Source organism: Cydia pomonella, chromosome 1 (genome assembly GCF_033807575.1).
Source record: "Cydia pomonella isolate Wapato2018A chromosome 1, ilCydPomo1, whole genome shotgun sequence".
NCBI classification, from domain to species: domain Eukaryota; kingdom Metazoa; phylum Arthropoda; class Insecta; order Lepidoptera; family Tortricidae; genus Cydia; species Cydia pomonella.
Genome location: NC_084703.1, coordinates 24,880,280 through 24,906,104, shown reverse-complemented (window position 1 = coordinate 24,906,104; position 25,825 = coordinate 24,880,280). Strand labels below are relative to the sequence as shown.

General features: G+C 36.5%; 1 protein-coding gene across 2 annotated transcripts in view; it reads right to left on the bottom strand.

Moving 5' to 3' along the window:
• Window positions 1–373: 373 nt before the first annotated feature.
• LOC133518591 (uncharacterized) overlaps window positions 374–25,825 on the bottom strand; it is a 75,400-nt gene continuing 49,948 nt past the window's right edge. For both annotated transcript variants that reach the window (XM_061852255.1, XM_061852256.1), the window contains exon 3: window positions 374–2,375. In XM_061852255.1, coding sequence (XP_061708239.1) covers window positions 964–2,375 — 1,412 coding nt within the window. In that variant the 3' untranslated portion in view covers window positions 374–963. The remainder of the gene's footprint in view (window positions 2,376–25,825) is intronic.

The window sequence follows — 25,825 nt, the reverse complement described above, 5'->3', positions numbered from 1 at the left end:
TTATGTTGTAGGTAGGTAGAGACGGTCAATAACGTGAGATTAAGGGTAGCCCTGAGGCTATAACCCGAATCAGGTCGTAGCTATGACAACTGATTCCAAAACATTCTCCTGTAGCGTCGTAACCTATGTCAATGGTTTTGTAGCCCTAAATTAGACTTATACTTTGTTGTTGAATGAGGATTATAAATACAAAATAGTAACAAATAATTGTGTGGGTTAAAACGGAATCGGAATGCTAGCAGATACAAATATGACAAAATCTCTAAGACTTTCGAATACTGTTTTTTTTTTTCAATAAAATTTAACATTGCCAGGCCAGAATATTTATAAGCAGTAATGGTATTATTGCAGGAAATTCAATAAGAATCGCGTATCTATTCACATATTTATTTATGTATCGTACAATAATACGATGAACAATAATGAATGACCCAATATTACGGTTTTTTTCGTTATGGAATGTCTAAGTACAATCTCAAAGCGACTGTTAAAATATAACGAATAATTCCGCTAATTTTATTCGTCCATACTACCCGCTACTTATTATCAATACCCAATGCCGTGTAAATAATTAAGAGCTCTATAATCTGGCGAATTTACAGTTAATGTAATCCAACGACACTAATTAGCTACAACACTTAAGATCTGGAACCGACTACTGGGCATCCCCAATAAACAGGTTAATGGGAGTATGTTATGCAATCAAATACAATTTTCCGTGTTCTTTAGTATTAATTATGAATTAGGAGTTACAGCTACGATATATACATAAAAAACATAACTGGTTCTAGTAGATTCTACGATCAGAATAATTAACATGTACAATTTTCTATGCGCCCATACTAAATCGCTTAAGAATTAACTAGTATCCTTTATCTACATTACGGTGCATTTGGAGCTATTAATTTTAAATATGAGTTTTATACAGTCACCGAAAAACATAAATTGATTTCACTATTTATATTAAACCATAATAGTACTACCGACGATACTATCTTTGCCATTTTCGAGTAATTCTGAGTATCCAGACTCATCAGAGCAGGCACTGTCATTGTCCCCTGAATTTTTAAAAACGTCCGTTTCCGAGCTAGAATTGAAACTGTCCATGTCAGTGCCATTATTAATAAGCGACTCAAACTTGCCTTCGAACTCATTAAACACGGCATTTATGCGTAATGGTGGATATGTCGATCTGCGCCGGAACGAACTCTTTTCTCCAATCGGTACAAGGTTTACTTCATTTTGAGCATCAACTGCACTCGAGCAGCCGCCCTCAGTCCCATTGCATTCAAAGTTTTGTATCCTTTCTGAGGCAGCAATCTTCTGTACGCTTTCTGAAGCTTCTTTAACCTCATCTTGAACGTAATGCGATGGCAACGAGGTCGGCTCGGCGTCAGAGTTCACCGTGCTGGCCGTCTCGCAGCCCGAAGAAACTGATCCGTCGTCGCTATCCGTGACGAGGAAGTTACTTTGAGATAATAATTGCAAATTTCTGTTCTGGCCCATGACAGTCGGATTATTAGGCAATTCGCTTGATTCGGAGATCGATTCTAAAGTATGCATTCTTTGTTCCTGTTTCTTGGCTTCATCTTGACTAGCTTCGTTATTGCTTAAATTATCGTCCATATTTTTTTGACTTTCCTGCACAAGAAGATCAATTAGTTGATCCGAGACAGGGCCACTATCTGAATGCGAACGTGCCCTGTGCATTACAGTCGGGCACGACAGTTTGCGTGGGGACTTAAGGCGTTGTAAAATTGGTGAAGAACAATAACTCGTGACAGAATCCTCCGATAACGAATTCCTTGCCCAAGCATTACAAATGTTTTGCTTGGCATTCATTTCCGCTTCCTCTTCGTCCTCCTCCGAACATAGTTCTTCAATAGCACCAAGCTTTGGAGCGGATTTTGATCGCTCTAAAGGTGGACGATAGTTCATTGCACCGACGCTTAAAAGAATTTTTCTTCGTGGCATGCTTGGATTATCATATACACTATTAGCAAGACTTAATCTGGCGTTCTGTTTCGATATTCGATCTTTTTTGAATTCAAGAAGTGCTTGTTTTACTTTAATTTGGAGTTCTTCCGTGATCTTCTTTGACACAATTTCTTTGGCGCAGAGAACGGCATGACAGCGCAGTTCATGTTTCAGTTTTTTCCCCTCGTGGCGATATACCCAGCAAAAAAGTTTAGGATAATGAGGAGGACTGGCACAGTATGTGATTCGGTGGGACCAGTATTCAGTAAGGCCGTGCTCTTTGGTGGCGCCTTTCAGGCCGGAATTAGAAACGGACAATTTCATAACCACGTCAGGCTTTGAAGATTGCTGGTAGTTCCGCCACAAGGTTGCCAAAGGTTTCTCGACACAGCTTTCTCCTGAAATAAAAGAAAATAATAAATTACAATCTATATTAACGCTTTAGATACTACCGAAAAGAGGTATCCTAACTTTTTTTAGTACAAATTATTTGGGTGTACATCACTCATTATATTTTAGGAATGCTAGCGCCGGTAGTTTGTAAATTATATGTAGAGAGCTTTTATAATTTTAACTCGAGAAATCTTTCGTGCCAGAATTTTATACGAATTTCAATGTACCCTCAGTCTACAACAACTTTACACCACACCTACATAATGAAGCCCACTTCTATTACGACTGTTATTCGTTGGTTATTTAAATTATAAAAGAAAATGTTACAACAGTTTTTTTATGATTATAGGAACTTTCAGTATGACCTACTCGTAACTTAAAACAACTAAAAAAATGTAATCAGGCTGCAGCTTTTATTCCTATAAACTTAATAAATAAATATATAAAATAAAAATTATTTATTTTCAGATTCCTCAAATCCATAGATTGTTAGTTACAAGACACTTATAAAACTACATTAGTAAACTAATGTAGGTAAACATAGTCGTAGGTACAGTCAGCATCAATATTAGCGTAATAAACAAGGCGCCAACTAACGATGCCTCCCTCGATTATTTTTCCATTAGAGATATATCTTGACAGATTGCATTCAAAGGTATCTGCAACAGTTTAATTGTTCTACATATAGACGTATGTATCTGTTTTTGGTGAGGTACCTGAGAATGAATTATTTATGTTTCTTTTTTTTGTCGAGTCCGACTTGTCTTTGCCCGATACTTGTAATATAATAATGCTTGATAATGAAAAGACAGTCGCATGAATAGAAGAATGATTTAAAATTATTTTAGGTAATTATTTGTATGACTATAGTTTAAGTTACCTATATAGCTCGTGTCATCCACGATGACGTGCAGATTTGTAAAATCTAAACTCTAATAACATAACAATACGAGACAACGCACGCCTCTTCGTGAATGACACGATTATACTCCATCAGTCGTTTGTGCTAATTACAAATCGGTCACTCTATTCGTCTGTAATATTTATATGCATTACATGTCATGTGAATTATTAACTACAGAGATGTCAGTCTATTGCAAAATATCAAATTTAATAATACCTCATAGTAGTGGGGATACCTATTAGTAATACCCCCACTACTATGAGGTATTAAATTTAGCAATGTACAAATTGCAGAACATTCCCAAATCGCGGAAATATTCTGGAGAATGTTCGCAGAACATTGCTGCAACATGAAACTTATTGTATAAAAAAAAGAATGTTCTTAGAATAAAGTTTGAATTGTCATAATATTAAATAACATGTTATAATGTATATGTTATTGTCTTTTACAGTTCGTTATTTTGTTAATAAGTGATAAGATACCAATAAGTTGCTTAAATTCTCGTTATATTTCAGAGAACATTACCACTTTTGGTCTTCGCAGCCCTGTTTTGTTTACTAAGTACCGAACAATTTCCTAATGCGTGTCTTTCGTTGTGTCAAGTTGTTGTTGCAACCTCTAAATGATCTTTAATTGCTCTAAAATAAAAATACAAAAAGTTACAAAATACAAAAGTTACAGTGCAGAGTATAGATCCAGGGACCTCCCTCTCCCTGCTACAAAGCTTAGTCAATCAAAAATAAGAAATTAAAGTGCAAAAAAAAAAAATTCATCCTTCGGGGATGGAACCCGGGACCTCGTCATTGCAAATCGCGTGTAATCCAACTGAGCCACGAGGGGGTATAAGATGCAGGGTAAAATTAGCCTACTTATTATCGAGTAAAACCTAAATATCTAAAAATCCAAATGGAGTATATTATGAAATCATTAAGTATTCCGATAAATTCTCGTTCTCGAGAACATTCTCAGAAGTTACCGGGAAATTCTCATGTGGAAAGTTTCGCAACTATGGAAACTTCTCGTCGGTGCATTGCTAGGTATTACTGTACCCCTAGTGTAAATAAATTCGATTTTGAAACGTGACGTACGCGTTTGCGTTTAGTCTAATTTTGTATTGGATTTAGAAAGAGCGCGCCAAGCGGGACGTTTTGGAAACTCAAAATCCTATACAAAATGAGACTTAACGCAAACGCGTTCGTCACGTTATGATGTCGATCAAATTTACACTAGGGGTACTGCTCTATATAACGGAAGGCTAAAAAGACGACTACTCTTTACTGTTGGACTGCAATTATTGTTTAAGTTTGGTGTCGTTTTTAACTACGAGTAAGTCAATTTCATCTAAAACGGTTCAGCGGTTTTGATTCCCCATACAAACTTCCACCTCCCATTTCACTGTTAAGGATTATTTAAGGATATTTTTTGGGACTAAAACTATCCTATGTTCTTTCCTCGGACTCAAACTATCTCATCTCTATACCAAATTTCATTTAAATCAGTTCAGCGGTTATTGATGCCCCACAGAAACTTCCACCTCCCGTTTCACACCCTTAAGGGCTGGTTTTTGCGATATAAACTAGCTTATCTTCTTTCTAGTGACTCAAACTATCTCTTTACCAAATTGTAACCAAATTGGTACAGCGGTTTAAGCGTGACGAAAAATTAAAAAACAAACGTTTCTTTTTCCTTATTTTATATTTTTATGCTTCAGAATCTTAATCTCTTAATCTCAATATGATACCATAAATGAATTTGGCAACCCTGATTTATACGAAAACGATACCAAACTTGGCCTAGTAGATGTCAAAATAATATATATATCAAGATAAAGTTAACAGCCTCAAAAAATGAACAAAAAAGATCTTGGTGGCTCCACGTCTCAAATCCATCCTTGGGTTCTAAGGACCAATCCTGCCACAGGAAATCTTTTGTTCACGACACGCCGTATTTTATGAGCTGCACTGACGACTAGGTATAGCGCAGGAAATGTAGGTAAAGAAATGTTACAATTATTCCAATTAGTTCCTAGTCATGACTAAACCATGATTTTAAAATATCCTTGTTTAAATTTTGAATGCAAGAGGTAACGATATTCCTGGTATTACATAATAATATACATCGTTGTCATCGTTGGGTTGAATTGGATTCTATAGGCTATGGGAATGCGGCAATAACAGCAATGGAATATATAGCGCTGGCAATAGTGGCAACGCTGCAGCAATAACTAATGGTACCACAGTAACGCTGCTGCAGTCGCCAATCCAACCGAATGTAACTTGAAAGGGGATATTCGGATGGCAATTGTGGCTACATTATTGTTGCGACAGTAATTCTGCGGCGGGAACTGTTACTCTACATTTCCTTGATAAAACGAATGGCAGATTGAACATTTTTATCGCAGCAGTAATTAATGTGGTAACATAAGCATTAGGTTGATCTCTCCAGGCTGAGCTCGCAACATCGTCGTTATCCACTCAACTATACAATTTTGTTTCAGCATCGAGCAGATTTTTAATACTGTGTTTTAGTTTATATGTAATAACGTATTCGTTTCGCTTTGGGTTGTAGCAATAAATGTTATTTGCTGTGACTAATAACTTCAAAACAATTATATTTTCCTTATGTGTTTGCGGATATATTTAGTAACTTAATAATCATTTTACCTACCAATAAAGCAAGCGTAAATAGAGCGACAAAAATGTTAAAAAAGCTTCCACTATTTAAAACCAAAGCTTGCTCGAATACGCAAGAGTGACAGGCCCTGTGGTACAAAAGTTAGGCATCGCCATCTTACGTGGTGACGCGGCGTAATGGGCAGCATTGCAAGTTTCGTTTTTATGATTTATTGTATGTAAGTACTATTAATTTGAATAACATTACTTTACTATAAAAAATTGGTAGATAATGTGATGTGTAGATTTGGTGGATCTAAGGTGCCGCATCGCGTTAGCTACTCTCTTCATCAGTCTGCTGAATTTCGGTGTAATTTGTACCTATACAACTTTATAAGTGCCTATTTTCCTATTTACAAACGTTTCTTTAACTTAATGGCATCATTGATGTGTTAAGTTGGCCTAATTAATTTCATAGTAAGTACTAATTTAGTTTTTTTTTACATGTGAATGCTATAGGTATTTGTAGAAGTTATTAGCATTAATCAGCAAATGGTATTGATGTATTTTATTGTATTCATAATATCATATAGGTACTCGGTTAAAAAAAGGACATCCTTCGCAACAACGGAATTGACCGACATATTCAAAATACCACAACAGTTATCAACAACATTTATAATTAAGTTGTTTCCACCGTACCGATTCTGATTATTAAAAGAATCGGACGTTGGTTTCCTTCATTTAGAAAAATAAAACTTATCCTGATTTATGAAGCGATTGATAATATTAGTCACTTTGTTGAGTTTTATCGCGGGATAAGTAATAATAACATAAAGTAAGTGTAAGTAGTCTTAATAATAATATAACATAATTATATTTTTGTCTGGGATTGTGGTTTAAGGAAATAACGCAACATTATATCTTAGTCTCTGTTTTAGTATGAGATACCTAATACTATGGCGTTGTTAAATCTAAATTGTCGTACGGTAACCGTAGCGCTGTCTTTATTTCCGTGCACATGATATTGTGTAATCGACGGATTACCTCACTGGCGTGTAATGCCCGCAACACACCGGCTGGCCGTCGCAACTCGGCCGGTTGTGTAACAGCGGCCTTATGTTCCATATGCCCTGCTGCAGCGTGTGTGCACTTTTAAATAAAATTACATCAATGATATGGTTTACTTTTCCTTATGAGGCTTTAGCTGTAATTACAACGATCTATAAGTATATATGTCACAGGCAAATTGTAAGAATCCGCCGTTTACAAACGGCGTCGTCATTTTACAAACCATTTCACTTTTGCAAATTGCCGAAGACAAATTGTTAGTGCGCTCAATAGTGTCAACATAAACGTGATGGTTGTCTGAGGGTGACCATGGTTTTCTGTTTTGTCAATGTATGTTAATTTATATACCACACCACTATCCTCACGCCCACCAAAATCTCAAGGTCACCCAAAACCTTGGTCTTGTCTGTCCTATCCCTAGAGAGCAATTACGAAATCGGAAGCGCGGAGGGAGAGCAGCCCTCGCTGCGGAGCCGAGTGTAGTGACCGTGCTTTGTCACGCGAAGGCGGAACGACGTCGTCATCACCGTTTGTAAACGGCGGCTTCTTACAATTTGACTGCGAAATATGTACATGAATCGGGTTTGATTACAAGTGTTTATTTTTTATTGCACAGCCCTTGTCGCCCACAACCTACCGACTACGATAATGTATGAACTAAGCAAATCTCTTCATCTTTACTTCAATTACCTATGAATACTTTTATTTATATTATTTTATGGAAATCACGACTTACAATATTAAAGCCGTGAAAGTATAAATAGTGAAGTATGAAACAGTTCAAGATTAGCAACAGCCTTTTTAAGTAGTAGCTTTGGGTATATCTAAATTACCATTACACTGAAATTTTACTGTAATGGTAATGTTAATAATTTGTTGTCTAAATTCATTTTTAACATCAGTAAACAACATTTTATGTATTTAATCTAATGTACAGGCGACGTCAAAGATATGTTTACATTTTCCGCCTTAATCCTAAGAAGCACTTTTAATTTTTAACCTCGTCAACGTCACACTTCTTCTAGGTAAGTAGAGAAAAATAATGGTCGAAGTAAAATAACATGCCCACGTGACCGCGGCCATACATAAGGCGGGGATAAATCATTACAATGTGATTTATAAAACACCTATTTTCATCTCTTCCCGGCGGGGACAAATGAGAATCCTCCACTTAATTCATTCTACAAGCATCTTTTTCAAAAGACTCGATCAGCTCTTTAAGTCTTCATTTTCATTTTTTGTATCAAAAGGTAGTAGTTTTGTCGAAATATACGAAAACGACGCCAAACTTGCCCTTGTAGCTACATGTGGGCCGAAATTGAGCATTGAAGACAAAACGGCACCTGTAACATTCAAGTTTCAGACACCATTCCCTACGACTATGCCAAAAATCGCTCATACTAGTACACGCTTTTCTTGGGCTAACAGTAAGTAATAGGTATAAGTAAACCCAGAAACGTGTAATCAAATTGAGCAATTACTATTTAATAATATATTAAGGTTATTTAGTAAGTACACTTGATAAATAATACCGTTACGATCAGCTTCTCTTAAATAATTTCGAGATACCACAAACGCTCACTTGTCTCGTTCAATGAGTCATTGAACTGTCAGTACTGGGAAATAAATCTTATTTACTAGTGTGCGATGAGAGTGAAAGCTGCAAGCAGCGGCAGCGGCTCCCTGGCGCCCCGACTACCGTAGTCTGTGTTATGCACGGACCAAGGACTACGACGCTACATTTACTCTGTGCACAATAAAACAACAAATATATTTATCAAATCGGATCTACGCTATTTGCAAATGTAAATAATTAATAAAAGTAAATAATTTTGTCTCATCGCGAGACAAAAACTTAAAAAATACGAGTAGGTATATATAGCATCATCATTATAGAACATCCGAGCTGCAAAGCGCAACGAACACGATGGTTTACAAGTTTCAAGGTTTACCAACTCAGTCAAAAAAATGTTCAATACAGTTTATACAATAGCACCTAAACAACGCGAACGCTAATTACCAAGGAGTGGAATGGAACATCTAAAACAGTATAGAACCTAACCTACACTTTAAAATTATCTTTAGCATGGTCAGTGTAACGTAGGAATTCATTAATACATTCAATCCATAAGAATAAAATGTATCCCTATATATATAGCGGTCAATTTTATTCTTATGAATTGTTATTACTCGTAAACCTAAATTCATATCCAATCCACACTTCCATATTAATACATTCAATTTATTTTGTCATCTTCAATTTATTATTCTACTGTATTTATTAACTTTCTTTTTTCTCTTCTATTCTTTTTACTCACATATTTGCAATTTATTGATTTATCTTTACGTTTACATTTTATTTATTTGTTTGATGTTTTATAAATCTAAATTAATTGTTGTACTAAAAGTTTATTAGAACGTTCCGTCTCGTAAAACTTGATGGTTATTAATATATACAGGCAAATTCGAACGTGCACTAACATCTAACCGATATTAGAATGATATTGGAATTATATCAGTCTCATGTGGACATCAATCATGCGAACGGACGGTTATGTGGACAAGTCTGAGCGACACGAACACGCGATTGACACCTAACTGATATGATTATATCGGTTTGATGTCAATGCACGTTCGAATTGGCCTGTACGTCAGCTGTAGAGATCGTTGACCCCCTTGCGTCTATCACTTCCACACAAGAGTTGTAAATTATTTTTGCAGCTGACTGACTGAGTTTGATAAAATAAAATAGATGTAGATTTCGCAGTCGTTACTCATTACGGAGCTCGAGGTCACATTTCACTGCGGACGGCGTGTGGTCAAGCAGACGGCACACGCAGCGTGTCAGTCGCTTGTAGATATGAGCGCCGATTGACATTTAGCCAGCGGCAGCGCGCCGGTCGAAATTGGTCGGCGGCGGCGGCACCAGCGGCACCGGCGGCCTGGCCTAGAAATCACTTTTTTTTAGGGAATAAACACAAACTGAAATTTTGCCGATAAAACATATTTTTTGCATCAAAAACTTTAAAAATTAGGCTAATTTTTGATGATAAGTATAATATGTATACGGATATTAAGAAACCAAAGATGATTTTCTCGAACTTCAATTATCCTCCGAAATCAAAACAATAATATCATTGAATGGCCCATAATTATGCTTTATCGAAGCCCAAACTCTCAGATCCCTTGCGAGGCCTAAAGATAGAAGCAGGAAAGCAGAGTTTAGAATTGAACCAAAGGCCGAGTGTAATAACGGTTAGCTGAGCTGAGTCTGCATAGAACGGATGGTTCGGAGTATCGGATCGGTGCCTCCGTTTGGCCAAAAGCCGAGTTTGCAAGAAAAAACAAGTTGTTGGAGTGAGACTGAAGGCCGAGCTCCGAATGAGACCAAAGGCCCGAAGCATCCGATTGCATGTAAGGCCGAAGACAGAAAGGAGAGCAGAGCTTGGAATTAAAATTATAAAATCAATGTGATCTCAGCTCTCCTCTGCATGATATTTAACGCAAGTTGCTAGTATACCTGGATCTTTAGGAACCGGAACCGGACCTTTAGGCCTTTTGTTCCGCCATCGATTTCTCTTTTTGTAACTCTTTTAAAATCAGGTTCGGCCTCTGGCCTCGGATTATGGCTCTACGTGAAACACCCCCTTCGGATTGCTGGGGCCTTGAAGCGCATCATCACGCTTGTGCTGCCTTGGATCACATAAGCGTGCCTTACTAAGACGCTCTGCGCCTTCGGCTTTTGGAGGAACTAGCTTTCGTCTTTTGCGTAGTCAAAAATCTTCATTTCGGGTCTTTGCTTCTTGGGTCGTTTTTGGGTTTTTTTACAGCTCGGACTGGCCTCGCAACGAGGTGAATGTGGTTCATCGAGGGCTAGAATCCCCTTCATGGCGCCCCAGCACACAATTTATACATGTTGTAGATGGTGGAGTTATGGTAAAACTTTCCAGTTCGCTTTTGACAGAAATAACCATTTACTTTACCATTGCACCTGCAGGAGGTACGAGTTCTAGGATAAAATCACATTCATTTGCCATTGTTCGTTAGTATTAATTTACCATAGATATTTTTTAAATTATACGGACCTAAAACACCTTTTCGATTTCTATAAACAATCGGAGTGGCACTGTTAACGACCTCGACTGCACAAAATATATATTTCCAAGGTCATGCCGATGGCGCCGTGTCGGCGGCGTCGGCGTGGAATTTTTGTCGGCAGCGGCGGCGCGCCGGCGCGTCTCTCATATCCAGTGCCGGATTAAGAAATTTTGATGCCCTAAGCATTCTAGATCTTGGTGCCCCCTTTGCCTAGGCTCATCCAGATTACATTGGCAACATTGTTTTTTTTGGTAAACTAAGTGACGTTGATGGTCGCATTATTGCTGCAATTTGTATTTTCAATCCATTATTTATTTTATCAAGGAAATGTACAGTGCTGCAGCAGTAACGTTGCAACAGTAGGTAATGCTGGTGCAGTCGCCATCCTAATGTCACCTTTATCAAAGCATGCGTGAACTAAATGACTGAAATTACCTTAATATTAATAAGGCTTAAAGCGCGGTGTCCGATCGGCGCTTTTACGTATGAGGCCAAAGGCCACGCTTCAAGAAAGCAGAACTTGGAATTGACAAATTGTGTAAATGAGGCCGAAGGCTGAGGTCCTCACAAGGTTAGACGCCCGGAGAGTCTGATGGCGGCGCGCTATAAAAAAAACCAATGGCGAATTGTACACAAGGCATAATGCTCAGCCGCGAGAGACGAAAGCCTGGATTTGGACACATGGCCAAATTTATGTGAGGCTTAAGGCTAACTTTTGCATAAAGTAAAAAGCCGAGTATGAATAAGACCTATCGAAATCGAACCAATATGATCATGGCACTCCTGCTGCTCCGCATTTGGCCTCGCTCAAAAGGGCACTTGATTAGAGTTAGTTGCAGCCGATGAAATAGGCGTTTCGAACCGAAGATTTCCTTTGGCAGGATTGGCCCCTAGGAGTTAGGACCCAAGGGTTGATTTAGTTAAGAAGTGGAGCCACCAAGTTTTGTAGTGTACATTTTCAGAGGAGGGGGTGGGCTCTCAACTTTATCTTGTTATCTACATCAGTTAAGCTAGTAGGCTATGTTTGGTATCGTTTTCGTATAAATCGGGAATGCCGAACTCATTTACGAATATGGTATAACATTGACACCATTCCGAAGTGGAAACATGTAAACTTTTAATTTTTTTTAATATTCCTTTTCACGCTTCAACCGCTGAACCAATTTAGTTGAAATTTGGTATACCTAGAGATAATTAGTTTAGTCCCAAGAAAGGACAGGATAATTTTAATTTAAAAAGTCATCGCTAAGGATGTGTAAAGGAGGGTGGAAGTTTATGTGGGGTATCAATAACCGCTGCACTTATTTGAATGAAATTTGGTATGATCTACATTTTAGATTTTGTCGAAAATGATAGTAACTTAGAACCTAAACTTAAACAGTTATTGACCTCCGACTGACCGACTTCGCCGAAGCTGAAATAAACCTGAATCAAAAATCTGGGTGGCATCACTTTTTAATTACATCTTAGGAAAACAAAGATTAATTATGGTAAAGGAAACCTTTGGTTCAAATAAAACCATATGCTTTTGGTTTTCGGCCTTCGTGGGGCCCCAAACCTGCACTTTACCCTTTGATTCCGTCATCAGTTTTTTTATAATAAAACTTTGTCAATTAGTTCGCACGATCGCGGCTCTGCAGCTTGGCCGTGTGCAATACGTCGCAAACCAATCTGGTGTGCAAGAGCTCGGGCAGCATGAGTGACAAATTCCGATCCTCGAAAATCTGTTAAGACTTCGGTGCAAAGCCGAAGGCCGAGTTGCAAGAGAGCGAAATTCGGACACGACATAATTATAAATTAAGACAAAAGTATAGAAGTGTGTGTGTTAAATTCGACACTCCGAGAAGGCTGAAGAACAAGCCCCACGTAGGGTTTAAGACAAGTAGCTTTCTAAAACTGAGCTCTACGTTGGGTGTATAAGGCCCTTTGGCCCAAAGGCTGACAGATTTGCAGAATATTGGAAATCAAAAATCAACCACGAACCAATGGGTAAAGTATGAGAAAAAAATCAGTATCGTCGTTGCGCTTTCCAAATCTGATTAATGCGCGATTTTAATTAAATGAATTAATACCTTATGTGTATTGTTGCTAGGTAACTATTTGTCAATCAAAAATCGAGCACATTGACGAGTGTATCAGCTTTGGACAGCGCAACGGCGATATTGCAAGCCTGGTGGAATGGGCCTCCTCGTAGGGACCTGCGTTGGAGACGTGCTTACGTGCCCTATTACACGACGCACAAAGGTTCATGTACAAACTACCCGTTTTTTTGCCAACGATTTTGGTGCCCCCCTAGACGTGGTGCCCTAAGCAAGTGCTTATTTTGCTTAATGGTTAATCCGGCACTGCTCATATCTACTCGCTTGTAGTGAGGCAAACACTGCGTGTCGACTGACACTGCTTGCGACTGCGACTGCTTGTCGCGATGACGGCACACGCAGCGTGTCAGTCGCTTGTCGTCACGTTACGTTACGTTATAGTGGCGTTTTAGCCCATTGAAATCGTTCCAAATGAGGGGTAATTAGTGCCTTGCATTCAATAAATAATAAAAATAATTGGCCAAGCCCGAGTCACGCAATTACTCGTGGCGTTCAGAGCTCCGTCCGTATGCATCGCTATGGTGGCTTAAATATTGTTTGCTTGTTTTCTAGCTTCTATATTTAATTAAAATATTCACCAAACATATATAAAAAAATGTTTGGGACTTATGTAAGAAAAATACGACAATTTGTACTAAATAATGTAATTAATATCTGTATCAAACAGTCATCCATCCGGATATAAGAAGAAAAACACGGGTCGGTAAGAATACTATACTACCTATATCCTGGCACACTTTGTCAATAAAAAAGGACGCAAATTAAAAAAAAAGGAAGCTCGAAGGGCTGGCTTGCCATAGAACATTTTGAATTCGCGCCTTTTACTACTGACAAAGTGGGCGTGCAAGAGTATAAGCAGTTAAGTTATACTCGTAAAACATCAAATTGGCAGATTCGTAGCCCTTCTACTTCCGTCTACATACTTAAAAAAATTAAAAATCGGTAGTACTTTGATAGCAGGAACTTTAGTTTATGAATGACTACTATCACGCTAATAATAGTATTTGTAACTTTATTGACATTTCATCCCTGTTTTGTGTAAATTCTTTGTCGAGAATCAGTAGCCTAATTTCACCGACTTATGTATATCATATTGTTAATTACGACGATCCGGGTTCGATCCCCGGACGTGTATGCAGATTCTACTTTTTGTATTTTTTATTGCACTTGAATTTAATACTTTTGATTGACTATTATCAAGTGTGAAGCACGAGCTAAGCATATCAGTTTCAGTTTGTACAAAAATGTTTTCTTATGTTTAGTTGTTCTCCCAGCCTGTAATTCCTATTTCTGAAATTTTGTGAGCAGTTTCGATAATTTGTATTTGTTAGTCAATAATATATTTATATACAATAATATACTTCGTTCCAATCGAGTGTTCCACGACACTCACGTTTTTTTATAATAGTCTTTGTAATGAAATAAAGATGAAGAAAGAATAGAAGTCATATTAATGAAGTTATTAAAGAACATAAGCTGACGAAAATTTATAACCTATGACTAAGTTAAGAAATAAAACTATGGAAACGGATAAGAGTTAGACCAAGATAAGGCTGCAACGATATTGACAGTACATGCAGGACAAGTGTTATTTCTACGTCATAATTTTGAATTCATAGAAGTTTGACGTTTAAAATAACACTTGTACTATGTGTGCTATCAAAATCGTTGCAGACTTGTCTGGTCGTTCATTATTATGTGGGTTGTTTTTCACTTTGTAATTTTGATAAATATATTATACTTTCTCCACAGTCACCCATTATCCCGTGTCGGGATGTATTCTAAATTTATTATACGCGATATAATCAATTTCCATATTTTTATTAATGAGTGACTACCGCGGTAACCAGAGACAATATTATAAGTAAGTTATTATATTTTCAGGGCGTCTTGATTTGATCGAGGGAAAAAGGTGTTTTATTAATATAAAAAACAAAGGCTTTTTCATTTATCAAGCTTGAGAATAATGTAGTACAACAAAATAACATCATATTTATTTATTATACTTTGGCACAGCGACCTCGTTAGGTAAAAAGAACGCCAAATTTAAAAAATTGGCGCGACGAGGTGACTTCGTAAAGAACATTTAAAATGTTTCAGTATATTTTATTTAATATTTTTTTGATCCCTTCAGAAATATCCACCCTGTATACATTGATGTCTATTAGAAAAAAAATATAGCTAAATACATTCTAAACAAATGTTACCTAAATGACTTTGTTAGTTCTTAATAACTCTATGCACTTTATTGTGAAAATAATAACAAAACGGGATTAAATAATTACCCGTTCGAAATTAAAGCTTAGTAACTTAAATTAAGCTTAGTAAATTAAAGTTGCATTTATTAGGTCTTTTTTGGATGAGACTTTTAGGAGAAGCGTCGGAAAAAGGTCCGATACAACAAAAAATCTGTCCGTGAAATTTGAACCTTTTGTCAAACATAAAATTCATAAATTTGTAAGCTAAACATTTTGTGGACAGTTCTTTTTTGTTAAAACTGATTCCCTATATGAAATTACCACTCTTAGCTGGACTAGCTCAGTACTGAGTCCCTAAGTAGGTAACCCAAGGTCAGGCCGCTATTAAAAAACTATGAAATAAGGTCTACTTGATAATTTCCCGCCGTCTCCGTGGTCTGTTTAGTTGTTTATTGTTTTATCAGCTTTTGGCAGCTATTTTTGCGGAAAGCTCGAGGCTCGACAGGGGAGAATTATTTGTATGAAAACTTACCACTTTTTTATTTTTTATTGAAACTACTGCATGTAAAATGAACTCAAAATCAGTCCACCGATTTGATTCTTTGCAAGCTTTCGAATGGTACCCCACATGATTCTTACAAATGTAAAATAAATTCAGCCTCTTAACACCCTCGTTAGCATTAAAATATTAAAAAACCAGCCGACCCTTATTAAATGCAAGGAGGAATGTAGCAATTAAATAGGCTATTTTAAGCGGACCGTAGCGTCCATAGCCTAAGCAATATAGGTAGACAGATACGCGGCGTTGGAGAGCCTCTTGAATACCAACATCCTCACCTCGCGTGCGCGTACCTAGCGAATTACTATTTGCAACAGGATGTGTATGGATTAAAAGAAGTAGCTCTACATTGCGTACAGCTTGTAGCATGTAATTATGACTTAGTACCTGCAAATACTACGAGTAGTAATGTGCATGTGCTTCATGCTTACATTTTGACGCGTGACAATGAGGAAAACACAGGCAGAAAAATACATCAATTAGTACCTATAAAACTAAATATCATCTAACTGATATAGGGTGCCTAATCACATATTTATAAAGTATGTAATAAATAAGTTTTTTTATAATTTCTACGTAAAATATATGTCAAATATCATAGTTACAGCTATTTTATCTTACACTCGTTTACTTAGAGCTAACACTTTTTGTGGAAAAGTTCATCTGATATTAGCTAGCCTTTCAAATACCGAACTTACCGGAATACCGGTATTAATACCGAAACTGACTTCACGAATCCCGGGAATTTGCGATCCCGGTATTTATTATAAAAGTTTATAAATCGCAATTTTATTCAAAAATGGGATGTAAAAAGGCTCTTTAAGAAACAATGGACACTTAGCCAGTCAAATAATGTCATCAACCATAACGATTTCATGCGCACTTCAAATTGGCAACAGTTTTATTAGGGTTAGTTAGTTACTGCCACTTAATTATTACCAGAAATTGATTTGTAAATCATTTCAACTAATGCAATATGTTAGTTCTCTTAGGTCGTACAAGGCGTGGAAAATAAATATATACGTGTGTATATATGTGTACCTACTTTATAATATAAAACATTAATATCTGATAAATAAATAAAGTGAATTTATTTTAATGTATGTACTTACATAGTTTCTTTTTAAAGAAAAATGTTCCTGAAAATATATTTGTTTATTATCAGGATGTTTAGTAGATATCAAGAATTTAATGTGTCTTGCAGGCAAATTCGGACGTACACATGACATCAAACCGATATTCGAATCGTCTCAGTTAGCTATCATTCGTGCGTTCATTTCGCTCCGGTCAGGATCAGGACGACGCGTGCCTTGACTCGTAATGTCATGTTATTAAAAGTTAGTGACAAATCTGTGCGTCATCGTGGATGACAAGAACTATAACGCCCTGATCAAACACAGAAAGAGAATCGTATTCGCAGAGACTCGTAGTTAATCACGTAAAAGAAATACAAATACATGTATGCGCGCGTAGCCAACATGCCAATCGCTAACGCTTCGTAGCGAACGAAACGCAAATGTCATTGTCGCATTAATATGGAGCGTGCAGTTGCGTTCTCGCGCGTGACTCCATACATCTAGCGCGACTTCAAGTATGGACTCGGGCGCAAGAAAGTAAAGAACTCATGTCATGCTAGCTGATCAGCCCGCGTAGCCAACATGCCCGTACCGTGCACGCTGCACGTTAGATGTATGGAGACGCGGGCGAGAAGGCAACTCATGCAAGCAGGTCTGGATTCTTACACGATGGCATACCTTGAAAAAACCGGCCAAGTGCGAGTTCCGTACAACTTTGAATTATCTCGTGTTGGTTAAATTGCAAACTGAATTCGGAAATATTTTTTGTTAATTAAAAAAAGTTATCAAGATAGAGATCTGATTATATTTTTCTTGTATAATTTATAGTAATGTTAATATTACCTAAAAATTTCATTATTTTTCATCGGTAAACTTCGGAGATAAGGGGGAAGGGATGTCATTTTTTTTTATATTTTCCTTCATAAATCCTTCTTTTCCACTATGAAAATAATGATAAAATATTGTTTTGTAATGTTCAATTTGAGTTCTTTCAAATGATACCCCACTCGACCTAGTCACTGTATGTATAAACTTTCGTTACGCTGCAGTCAAGTATTCGGAACCGAATTTAGAACCCTCCTTTTGGAATATTAAAGACGGCTAATAATTAAAAAAATATATTAACTCCCGTCATTTCTCAACCGATTATGACAAAATATATTTTGATAAATACTTTTAGATTAGTACCATTTTTGTTAAAATCTAGTTCTGATTCGACAGAAGAACATTATACCATATACAGGATGTTTATTTAGTCACCTGCAATAATTTACGGGATGAATATATACGTCATACCGAACAACTTTTACTATGGGACTAACCCCGAAATCGCGAAAAAAATTTAGTTGTTTCATACATTTTAGCTGTCTGCTCTTGCCATTTTTTTTCGCGTTTAAAAACCAAGCATTTAAACAGTGTTATTTGGTAAAGTGGAAGTGCCCATGAAGACCAGAATGGAACTCCTCCGTGATAACTATTTTATGTCTTTAGGCTATTTGTAATTTTTATGAGATGCACTTGCCCGAGAATTTTTAAGTTTTTCTCAGACAGCGGCATACAACTATATAAGAGTAAATCGATTTGGTTTGTAGATATTTGCCTCTATGTCACTTTAAATAGTAGGTAACCTCTAGGTTAGTATTAAAAATACAACAATTGTACAATTTTAGACGAATATTCATAACAACACTGTTGTTATCATCCTTTAGACAGGCGCTGGCTCGCCCCACGCGCCGGGCCTCTAATAAAGTTGATTTAGATAATACTGGCAATCATTTTAATTGACAAATAGTGTGTTGGAGTAGAATAAGAATAGTTAGAGGTTTTCTTATAAAGCCTTATTCTTAGATTTTAAGTTATTTTAAATTTGCAAACTTTATTCACACACTTGTCGAGATTAGTTGCGATTGGATAAAGTTCTCGATCTATTATGATAATATGACATGATTAGAATATGATGGCTGATGACTAGTTTCTCATATATCATTAAGAAGAGTTGAGAGGGCATCAGGGCAGTGTCTATCAGGGCTCCCGCCCGACGCGCAACTTTGGAAACCATAGACGGTCCCGCACTGTACTGTTCGATGGCTGGCGGATGAATCACTTGACCCCAATGCTCTGGTTGCAAGCACTTGCGATTAATTAACCACGAATTCCACAAGGACACTTCAATGAGTTAAAAGGTCAAACACAGTTAATTTACATGATAAGAATAATAATACGCACAATTCATAGTTTTTCATAGTGAACATTCAACGCGATTACGAATAATGCCAGTAATCAGCTAATGAATTGGGGAACATCAAGGAACACATTACAGACATTTTGTTACAATACAAATGCACGCTGTAACCAAGAGTGTATATGTCGCAGGGAAATGATGAAAACAGAGATTGGAACAAATCTCTAAGGGATATTTATACTTTTGACATTTTATTTTACCATTTCACTTAATCTAGTCAGAGATTTGATCAAATTGGTTAACTGTAGAGTTAAATGTTGCATTCAGTACTTGCTTTCGTCATTTCACTAAGCCAGTGCAAAGATTTAATCAAATCATCATATACATACCATCTTCCAGTTGAGACTTTATCATTTCACTAAACTTGTTTAGCGAAATGATAAAACTAGTTGACTTTTTGAGTTCGTTTTGTCTAGTTACTTACTGTCGTGGTTAGAGATTTTGTCAAATTCCTAAACAAATCTAGTGAAATGAAAAATCTGGTCGCGTTTTTTGGCCGATTTTGTCTTTTCACTAAACAGAGTCAGTGATTTGGTCAGGTGACTGAATTTTTCTAGGGAAATGATGATATGGATTCGCCATTTTAACATCCTGCGTGATTTGATCATATCCCTTAGAGATTTATTCAAATCTCTGTTTTCATAATATCCCTGCGACATATATATAACTCTCATGGCTTCATAATAATAGTGGGAAATAACCTGAATACACGTGACGTGGTCTCAGACTGCCATAAAGAAGTACCTGTTAATAACTTTGTAATTCCTATAAATTAGCCATATCCGTCACGATCTCTAACATACCTGTTGTTCAGAACCGCCACTGATTACGTACATTATGGAATAAATTCACAATTTATTGTGAAGTAATGGTAAATAATGGCGACCCGTGGATTATGTACGTGAAATACAAACATTTAACTACTCCACTTGTCAAGAGTTGTTCCATGCTACCATCAGCTTTACAATAACACTTACCTGATTCCCGAGGCGAGGTAAGTGTTAATATTACGTAGAAAAACTTCTGTAAATTTGTTACATCGAGTTAAATCATTTGACTTGAATATTCTTGCCTAATAAAATACCATATTGTGGTTTGTTTACATTTTGATAAATACGTAAAGAAATACATTATATTATATCACATCGCCGGCACTCACGCTTGCACCTATAGTTTGTTTGTTTGTTGTCGATTTTTAGATTATTAAGTGCAATTTATGGTAATTAAAAATTTACCATTTATTTTATTAAGTTATCATTCACGCTTTATACGTAGTAGAAAAGCTTCTGTAAATTTGTCACATCGAGTTAAATCAATTGACTTGAATATTCTTGCCTAATAAAATACCATATTGTGGTTTGTTTTCATTTTGATAAATACGTAAAGAAATACATTAAGTATATCATATCACATCGTAGGTGCACACGCTTGCACCTATTGTTGTTTTTGTTTGCTGTCGAATTTTTTTACGACAACAAACAAAAACAACAATAGCTGGCTACTATAGGTACTTTACAATAACACTTATCAGTAGGGTTTCTGCTCGAGAATTACCGAGGCGAGGTAAGTGTTAATATTACGTAGAACAACTTCTGTAAATTTGTCACATCGAGTTAAATCAATTGACTTGAATATTCTTGCGTAATAAAATACTATTTGTGGTTTGTTTACATTTTGATAAATACGTAAACAAATACATTATATTATATCACATCGCCGGCGCGCACGCTTGCACCTATAGTTTTTTTTGTTTGTTGTCGATTTTTTGATTACTAAGTGCAATTTATGGTAACTAAAAATTTACCATTTGTTTTATTATTGATTTCACCTACGCTTTATGTACTGATTTATTACAAATAAACCCAGAAAATAAACGAATATGGTGATTTTTTAAACAATTTCTCGAGATATTACTCGAGAAACTCGAGAAATCCTGGTCGAGAATTCCCGTGCCTCGAGAAATAAAAAAGGTCGAGAAACCAGAAACCCTACTCACCTGCTACTTTCGCACTGAAGCTCTATTAAGGGTACGTGACCTATGTTTTAGCATTTGATACACAAGTAAGATGATATGGTAGTAGATTGGCCAATAGAAGTAATCGTATCATACTAATCAGACATCACTATACTAATACAGACAGCAATGCGTGAAAGAAAACAATTCAGGCATTGCTCAGTGGATCCGGTACGTAATTCATGTACCTAGTAGGCACACTGTACAGTACATAGTAAATCTAGTTCGTACAAAGTGCCTGAACGCTCAGTGTCCACGAATGTTTTTTTACGTGTAGTCTTATGCAATCATTATGTCACGATTTACGTAAGTAACTCTTCAATACCATGTTCGTCAGATTCACGTTTGCGACAATGCGCGTGGCAGTATTGTCTAGGTGATGATATTTAAGTTTAACCTAGCTGCACAGATTTTGAAGAGCGGTAGTGCCACTATGAACGTGTTATTTTCATAAGAATATGACGTTTGACAAAGTGTTTCTGTTCAATTATGCCACTGCAAAGTTTGAGAGTTGACTTGGTCCGATCGATAATTTTTTAACCAACTTCAAGATTTCAAAATGAGGAGAATGATGATGGGATCCATGAGGAATCAAGGGAACTCTTCAAATGTGAAAGGCATACAAATAGTGATTTTTGTATTTTCATCAACAAATCAAGCATTAACATTTAAAAAAGTGACATCTGATCAAGTGGAACTGCTAATGCTGGCCGCATAGCCAACGTGCAAATCGCTTACGCTCCGTAGCGGTCGAAACGCAACTGTCACTGTCGCGCTAATATGGAAGCGTGATAGAGAGACACAAAGCGTTTCGTTGTCGAAGCGATAGCGATTGTCACCTTGGCTAGGCCGGCTGATCAGAATAGAACTCTACAACGACGCATAGTTCCCGCTTGGCTATTTGTCGACTTCGTTATGTTTGTTAGGCTAATTAGGTTTTCAAGATTTTGTCAAGCTCGAGATCTGATGGTGAATCTATGAGGAATCGAGGAAACTCCTCAAATGTTGAAGGCTTATAGTGATTTTTGTGAACTTGTGTTTAAAAATTACTGCTATCTATTTTTTTCTAATAATTATCTGGTGCTTTATTTCATGCATGGTGTGAAACTGAAATAATTTATTTTAAATACAATCGGATACCCTATTGCGGGTATCTTACCAGTCAACCATAGGGCAAATCTGACATATGTCAAGGTGGGTGCAGTGACAAAAAAAAACATTTTACCTCCTTTTCTACATAATTAGGCATAGGATGCCACCTTTTTAATTTCATTGTATGAAAATCCGACATCAACAATAATCTTTCTTTTACCGGTCTCACTCATTGAGATCAGAATTTTTTTCTTAAAAATTATATTCAATAAAATATTTGTCAAGATAGCTAGACCAAAAAATGTATTGCGCCGAACTTATTTATCCTGCTTACATACCTATTACTAATATATACCGTTAGTCATGCTCTTGTCAGGATGCATGAACTTTTATATAACGTATGAAAATTTGTATAACGAAGATTTTTTGTTATCGATTATTTGTTGTTATGTGTAGTAAATAGCCCGGGTACAGAAGGAACACGCGCTCACGCCACCACGCCCGCGCCCGCGCTGCGCCGGTCACGTGGCCTCGTTAGGGCGACGGTGACTTTCTACCGTGGCCAACTTCTCACAGGCCACTTGATCCACTTGTTACTAATCATTTATACAATAATCATTATTTAATATTTTCGTCGCCTTCGTAATAAAGTAGGGTTGGTTGTAGTTGTGTTATGTGATTAGTCGCAGTTTGCCATTAAGAGGATACGGGAGCTGAGATTTAATTATTTTAGGTGTATATATCCGTTTCACTAACAAAAGCGGCTCCTAAAACTAGTGCGATAAGGACAACGCCAGGTTAGGCAAAACAATCTTGCGTAAAAACCTCAAAAACAATGTTTCGTACTCGACTGTTTCCTCCTTCAAAATTTAACCGAATGTAACGAAGTTTTGAGATCTAAATGGTAATGGAATTATCTGTGTCAGACTGTTTTTGGCTTTTTAGGTTAATTTATGTCAGTTTTGAATACCATGCATTTCTTTGCGGCCTAGTAAATTAGGCCGTTTTTGGGAATATTCGAAGCGAAGTGCACTAGCGCCTTAAGAAATAAAAATATCAAAAAAAAAAAACAGTCCGACACAGATATTAATAACAATAATGTGTGTAGAAAAAATCATTGCTCTAGCTTCAAAATCCACGGAGGAAACGTTTGTATGGAGAAATGACCACTCCTAGCTCCTGTTGCCTCTTATGCACTTACTTTTAAAACATGCACGTGATTTTGTATTTGCCAAATAAATAAACGCGATCGACTATAAACCAGTTGATAAAAAACCTAAAAATATTTTGTAAATATGCCGTAAATATGCATAAACATTTGTGTGGAAATTGAACCGCGATGATCTATTTAAAATAGCTAAGCACGGGGTTTAGTGTTGACAGAATTTTGTTATTCGAGTACAGATATTTGCCGACATGACGTATTGTCAACTTTGTTATTGTCTGATGTACTTTGGTTTTTATTCTACTTTAATTTTATGATGCCCTTTTACCAAAATACCTCCTATCCCAGAATCCCTAATTTAATTCTCATAATCGTATTTTAAACTTAAGTAATATATTTAAAAAGCAGTCCCATCGGCAATTCGGTATTTAAAGAAACGTACTTTTTAACATTTAGGTATTTTGGAATTTTTGGAACTTGGTCAGTTAAATATGAATAAAAGTAATGAAATAATATTTGGCCATTAAAAAAGGAAACTATTTCATATGACTAATAAAGGCACCCTTGGTTCCCAACCGAGGGATCAAGCAAGCAAACCCATTTATTTTCAAACTTATCAAAATGAGTAATAACTACTTGTAATCCCAAATCACACATATATTGGAATTTGGTTTGCCTGGAATGAATGCTCAAAACACTCAGAAATTATACCAATGGGTAACGCTCGCCTCTGGTACCATGCCGGAAGTCACGAATGAGGATCTGACGACTTTACTACTCGTACATCGTGACTGTACGGACAAGTATGAGCGAAATACACTCGTAACGTAACTGACATTTAGATATCATTTTGCTGTCACAATGTAAGATTGAATACCATCAAATATATTAATGTGAAATAAGAGCCAAGTTAAATATTAAGAATATGCGTCGTAGTTGACAACGCCGGTAAAGAATTGAGGTGCCAAGTTCTAGTTCACTTGTGGGATGTAGGTACAGATGTAGTGCATAATTGTTTTCCATCATATTTTCTCGGAAACGTTCGTATTTGTCATACTAATTCAATCAACCTATAAGGACTCATCTACCAAAAGTACTGACTTTTTGTACCGAGACTGACTGAAATAGCCAGACAACGTATCAAGTTTCCGTGAAAATACGATAGAAAATAATTACACACTATATCTTAATTAAGTTCAGGATTTGACTTGGCTAGGTTTTACGTACAGGCAATAATTATATTTGTCTATAATACTTTTCTAAAATTTAGTTTGTTGGTATAAAAACTAGGCAAGACAAATCCGGAGTTGTAATTACATCCCAAGTGAACTAGAATTTTGAACTGGACGAAGTCAACAAGGACGCATATTCCTAATATTGAACTTGGCTCTCATTTAATATGTATGTTTTTGATGGGATATCATTTCTTTTTGTATAGATATTATTAGTACTCATCTACAACTAGTATGTAGTTGTAACTGTAAATAAAAAATGTTTTTGGAAAAAATACTAATACAAAAAAAATATGTTTCTTTATCTTAGGGTTGCCACACAATTGCCTAGGTTAGATTTTTGATTTTAGGTCAGTCGGTTAGGGTCAAATGTCCTGATTTTTGGATCTTTGTATCTCAATAACCGGTTGAGTTATATTCATGAAAATTGGAGTTCTAGTTAGCCTTAAGTGTCTTAGTAAATACGAGTAAACCGAATTTCATATATTTATGTTTAATAGCTTAGGTTACGTAGAGCGGTCAAAAGTGGCTCCAATGCGCTGCCAGTTCTTTTCTTTTGAACATGGCTTGACACGCAGCTGCGTGTCTAGATTGGCCTCTGGGGCACGGGTACCCAGTCGCCACGGGCTCACATAGGTGAGTCGTTATAACAGTGGGTAGGTAGTCACGGTGTGATAATATTGATACGAGCATTAGAAATGTATTTATACTTTATTTTAAGAACATTGAAGTGCATTGGCCGTGGTGACCGACAGTCCCAGAGGTCGTTGAATTTAGTATTCTACCGCAGAAATAAAATTTTAAGTGCATATACTTATTTTTATGATCAGCATTGTATGATCATACAGATCATTTGTAGTTTCATGGGTTCTTTAGATATTTTTTGAATTCCTTATAATTTTATTGATACTTTAATTAACACAGTAATTTAATACATTAGCGTTTGCGTCAAATCCGGTAGTTCTGTACCCCTAGTGTAACTAAATTCGATTTTGAAACGTGACGTACGCGTTTGCGTTTAGTCTCATTTTGTATTGGATTTAGAAAGAGCGCGCCAAGCGGGACGTTTTGGAAACTCAAAATCCTATACAAA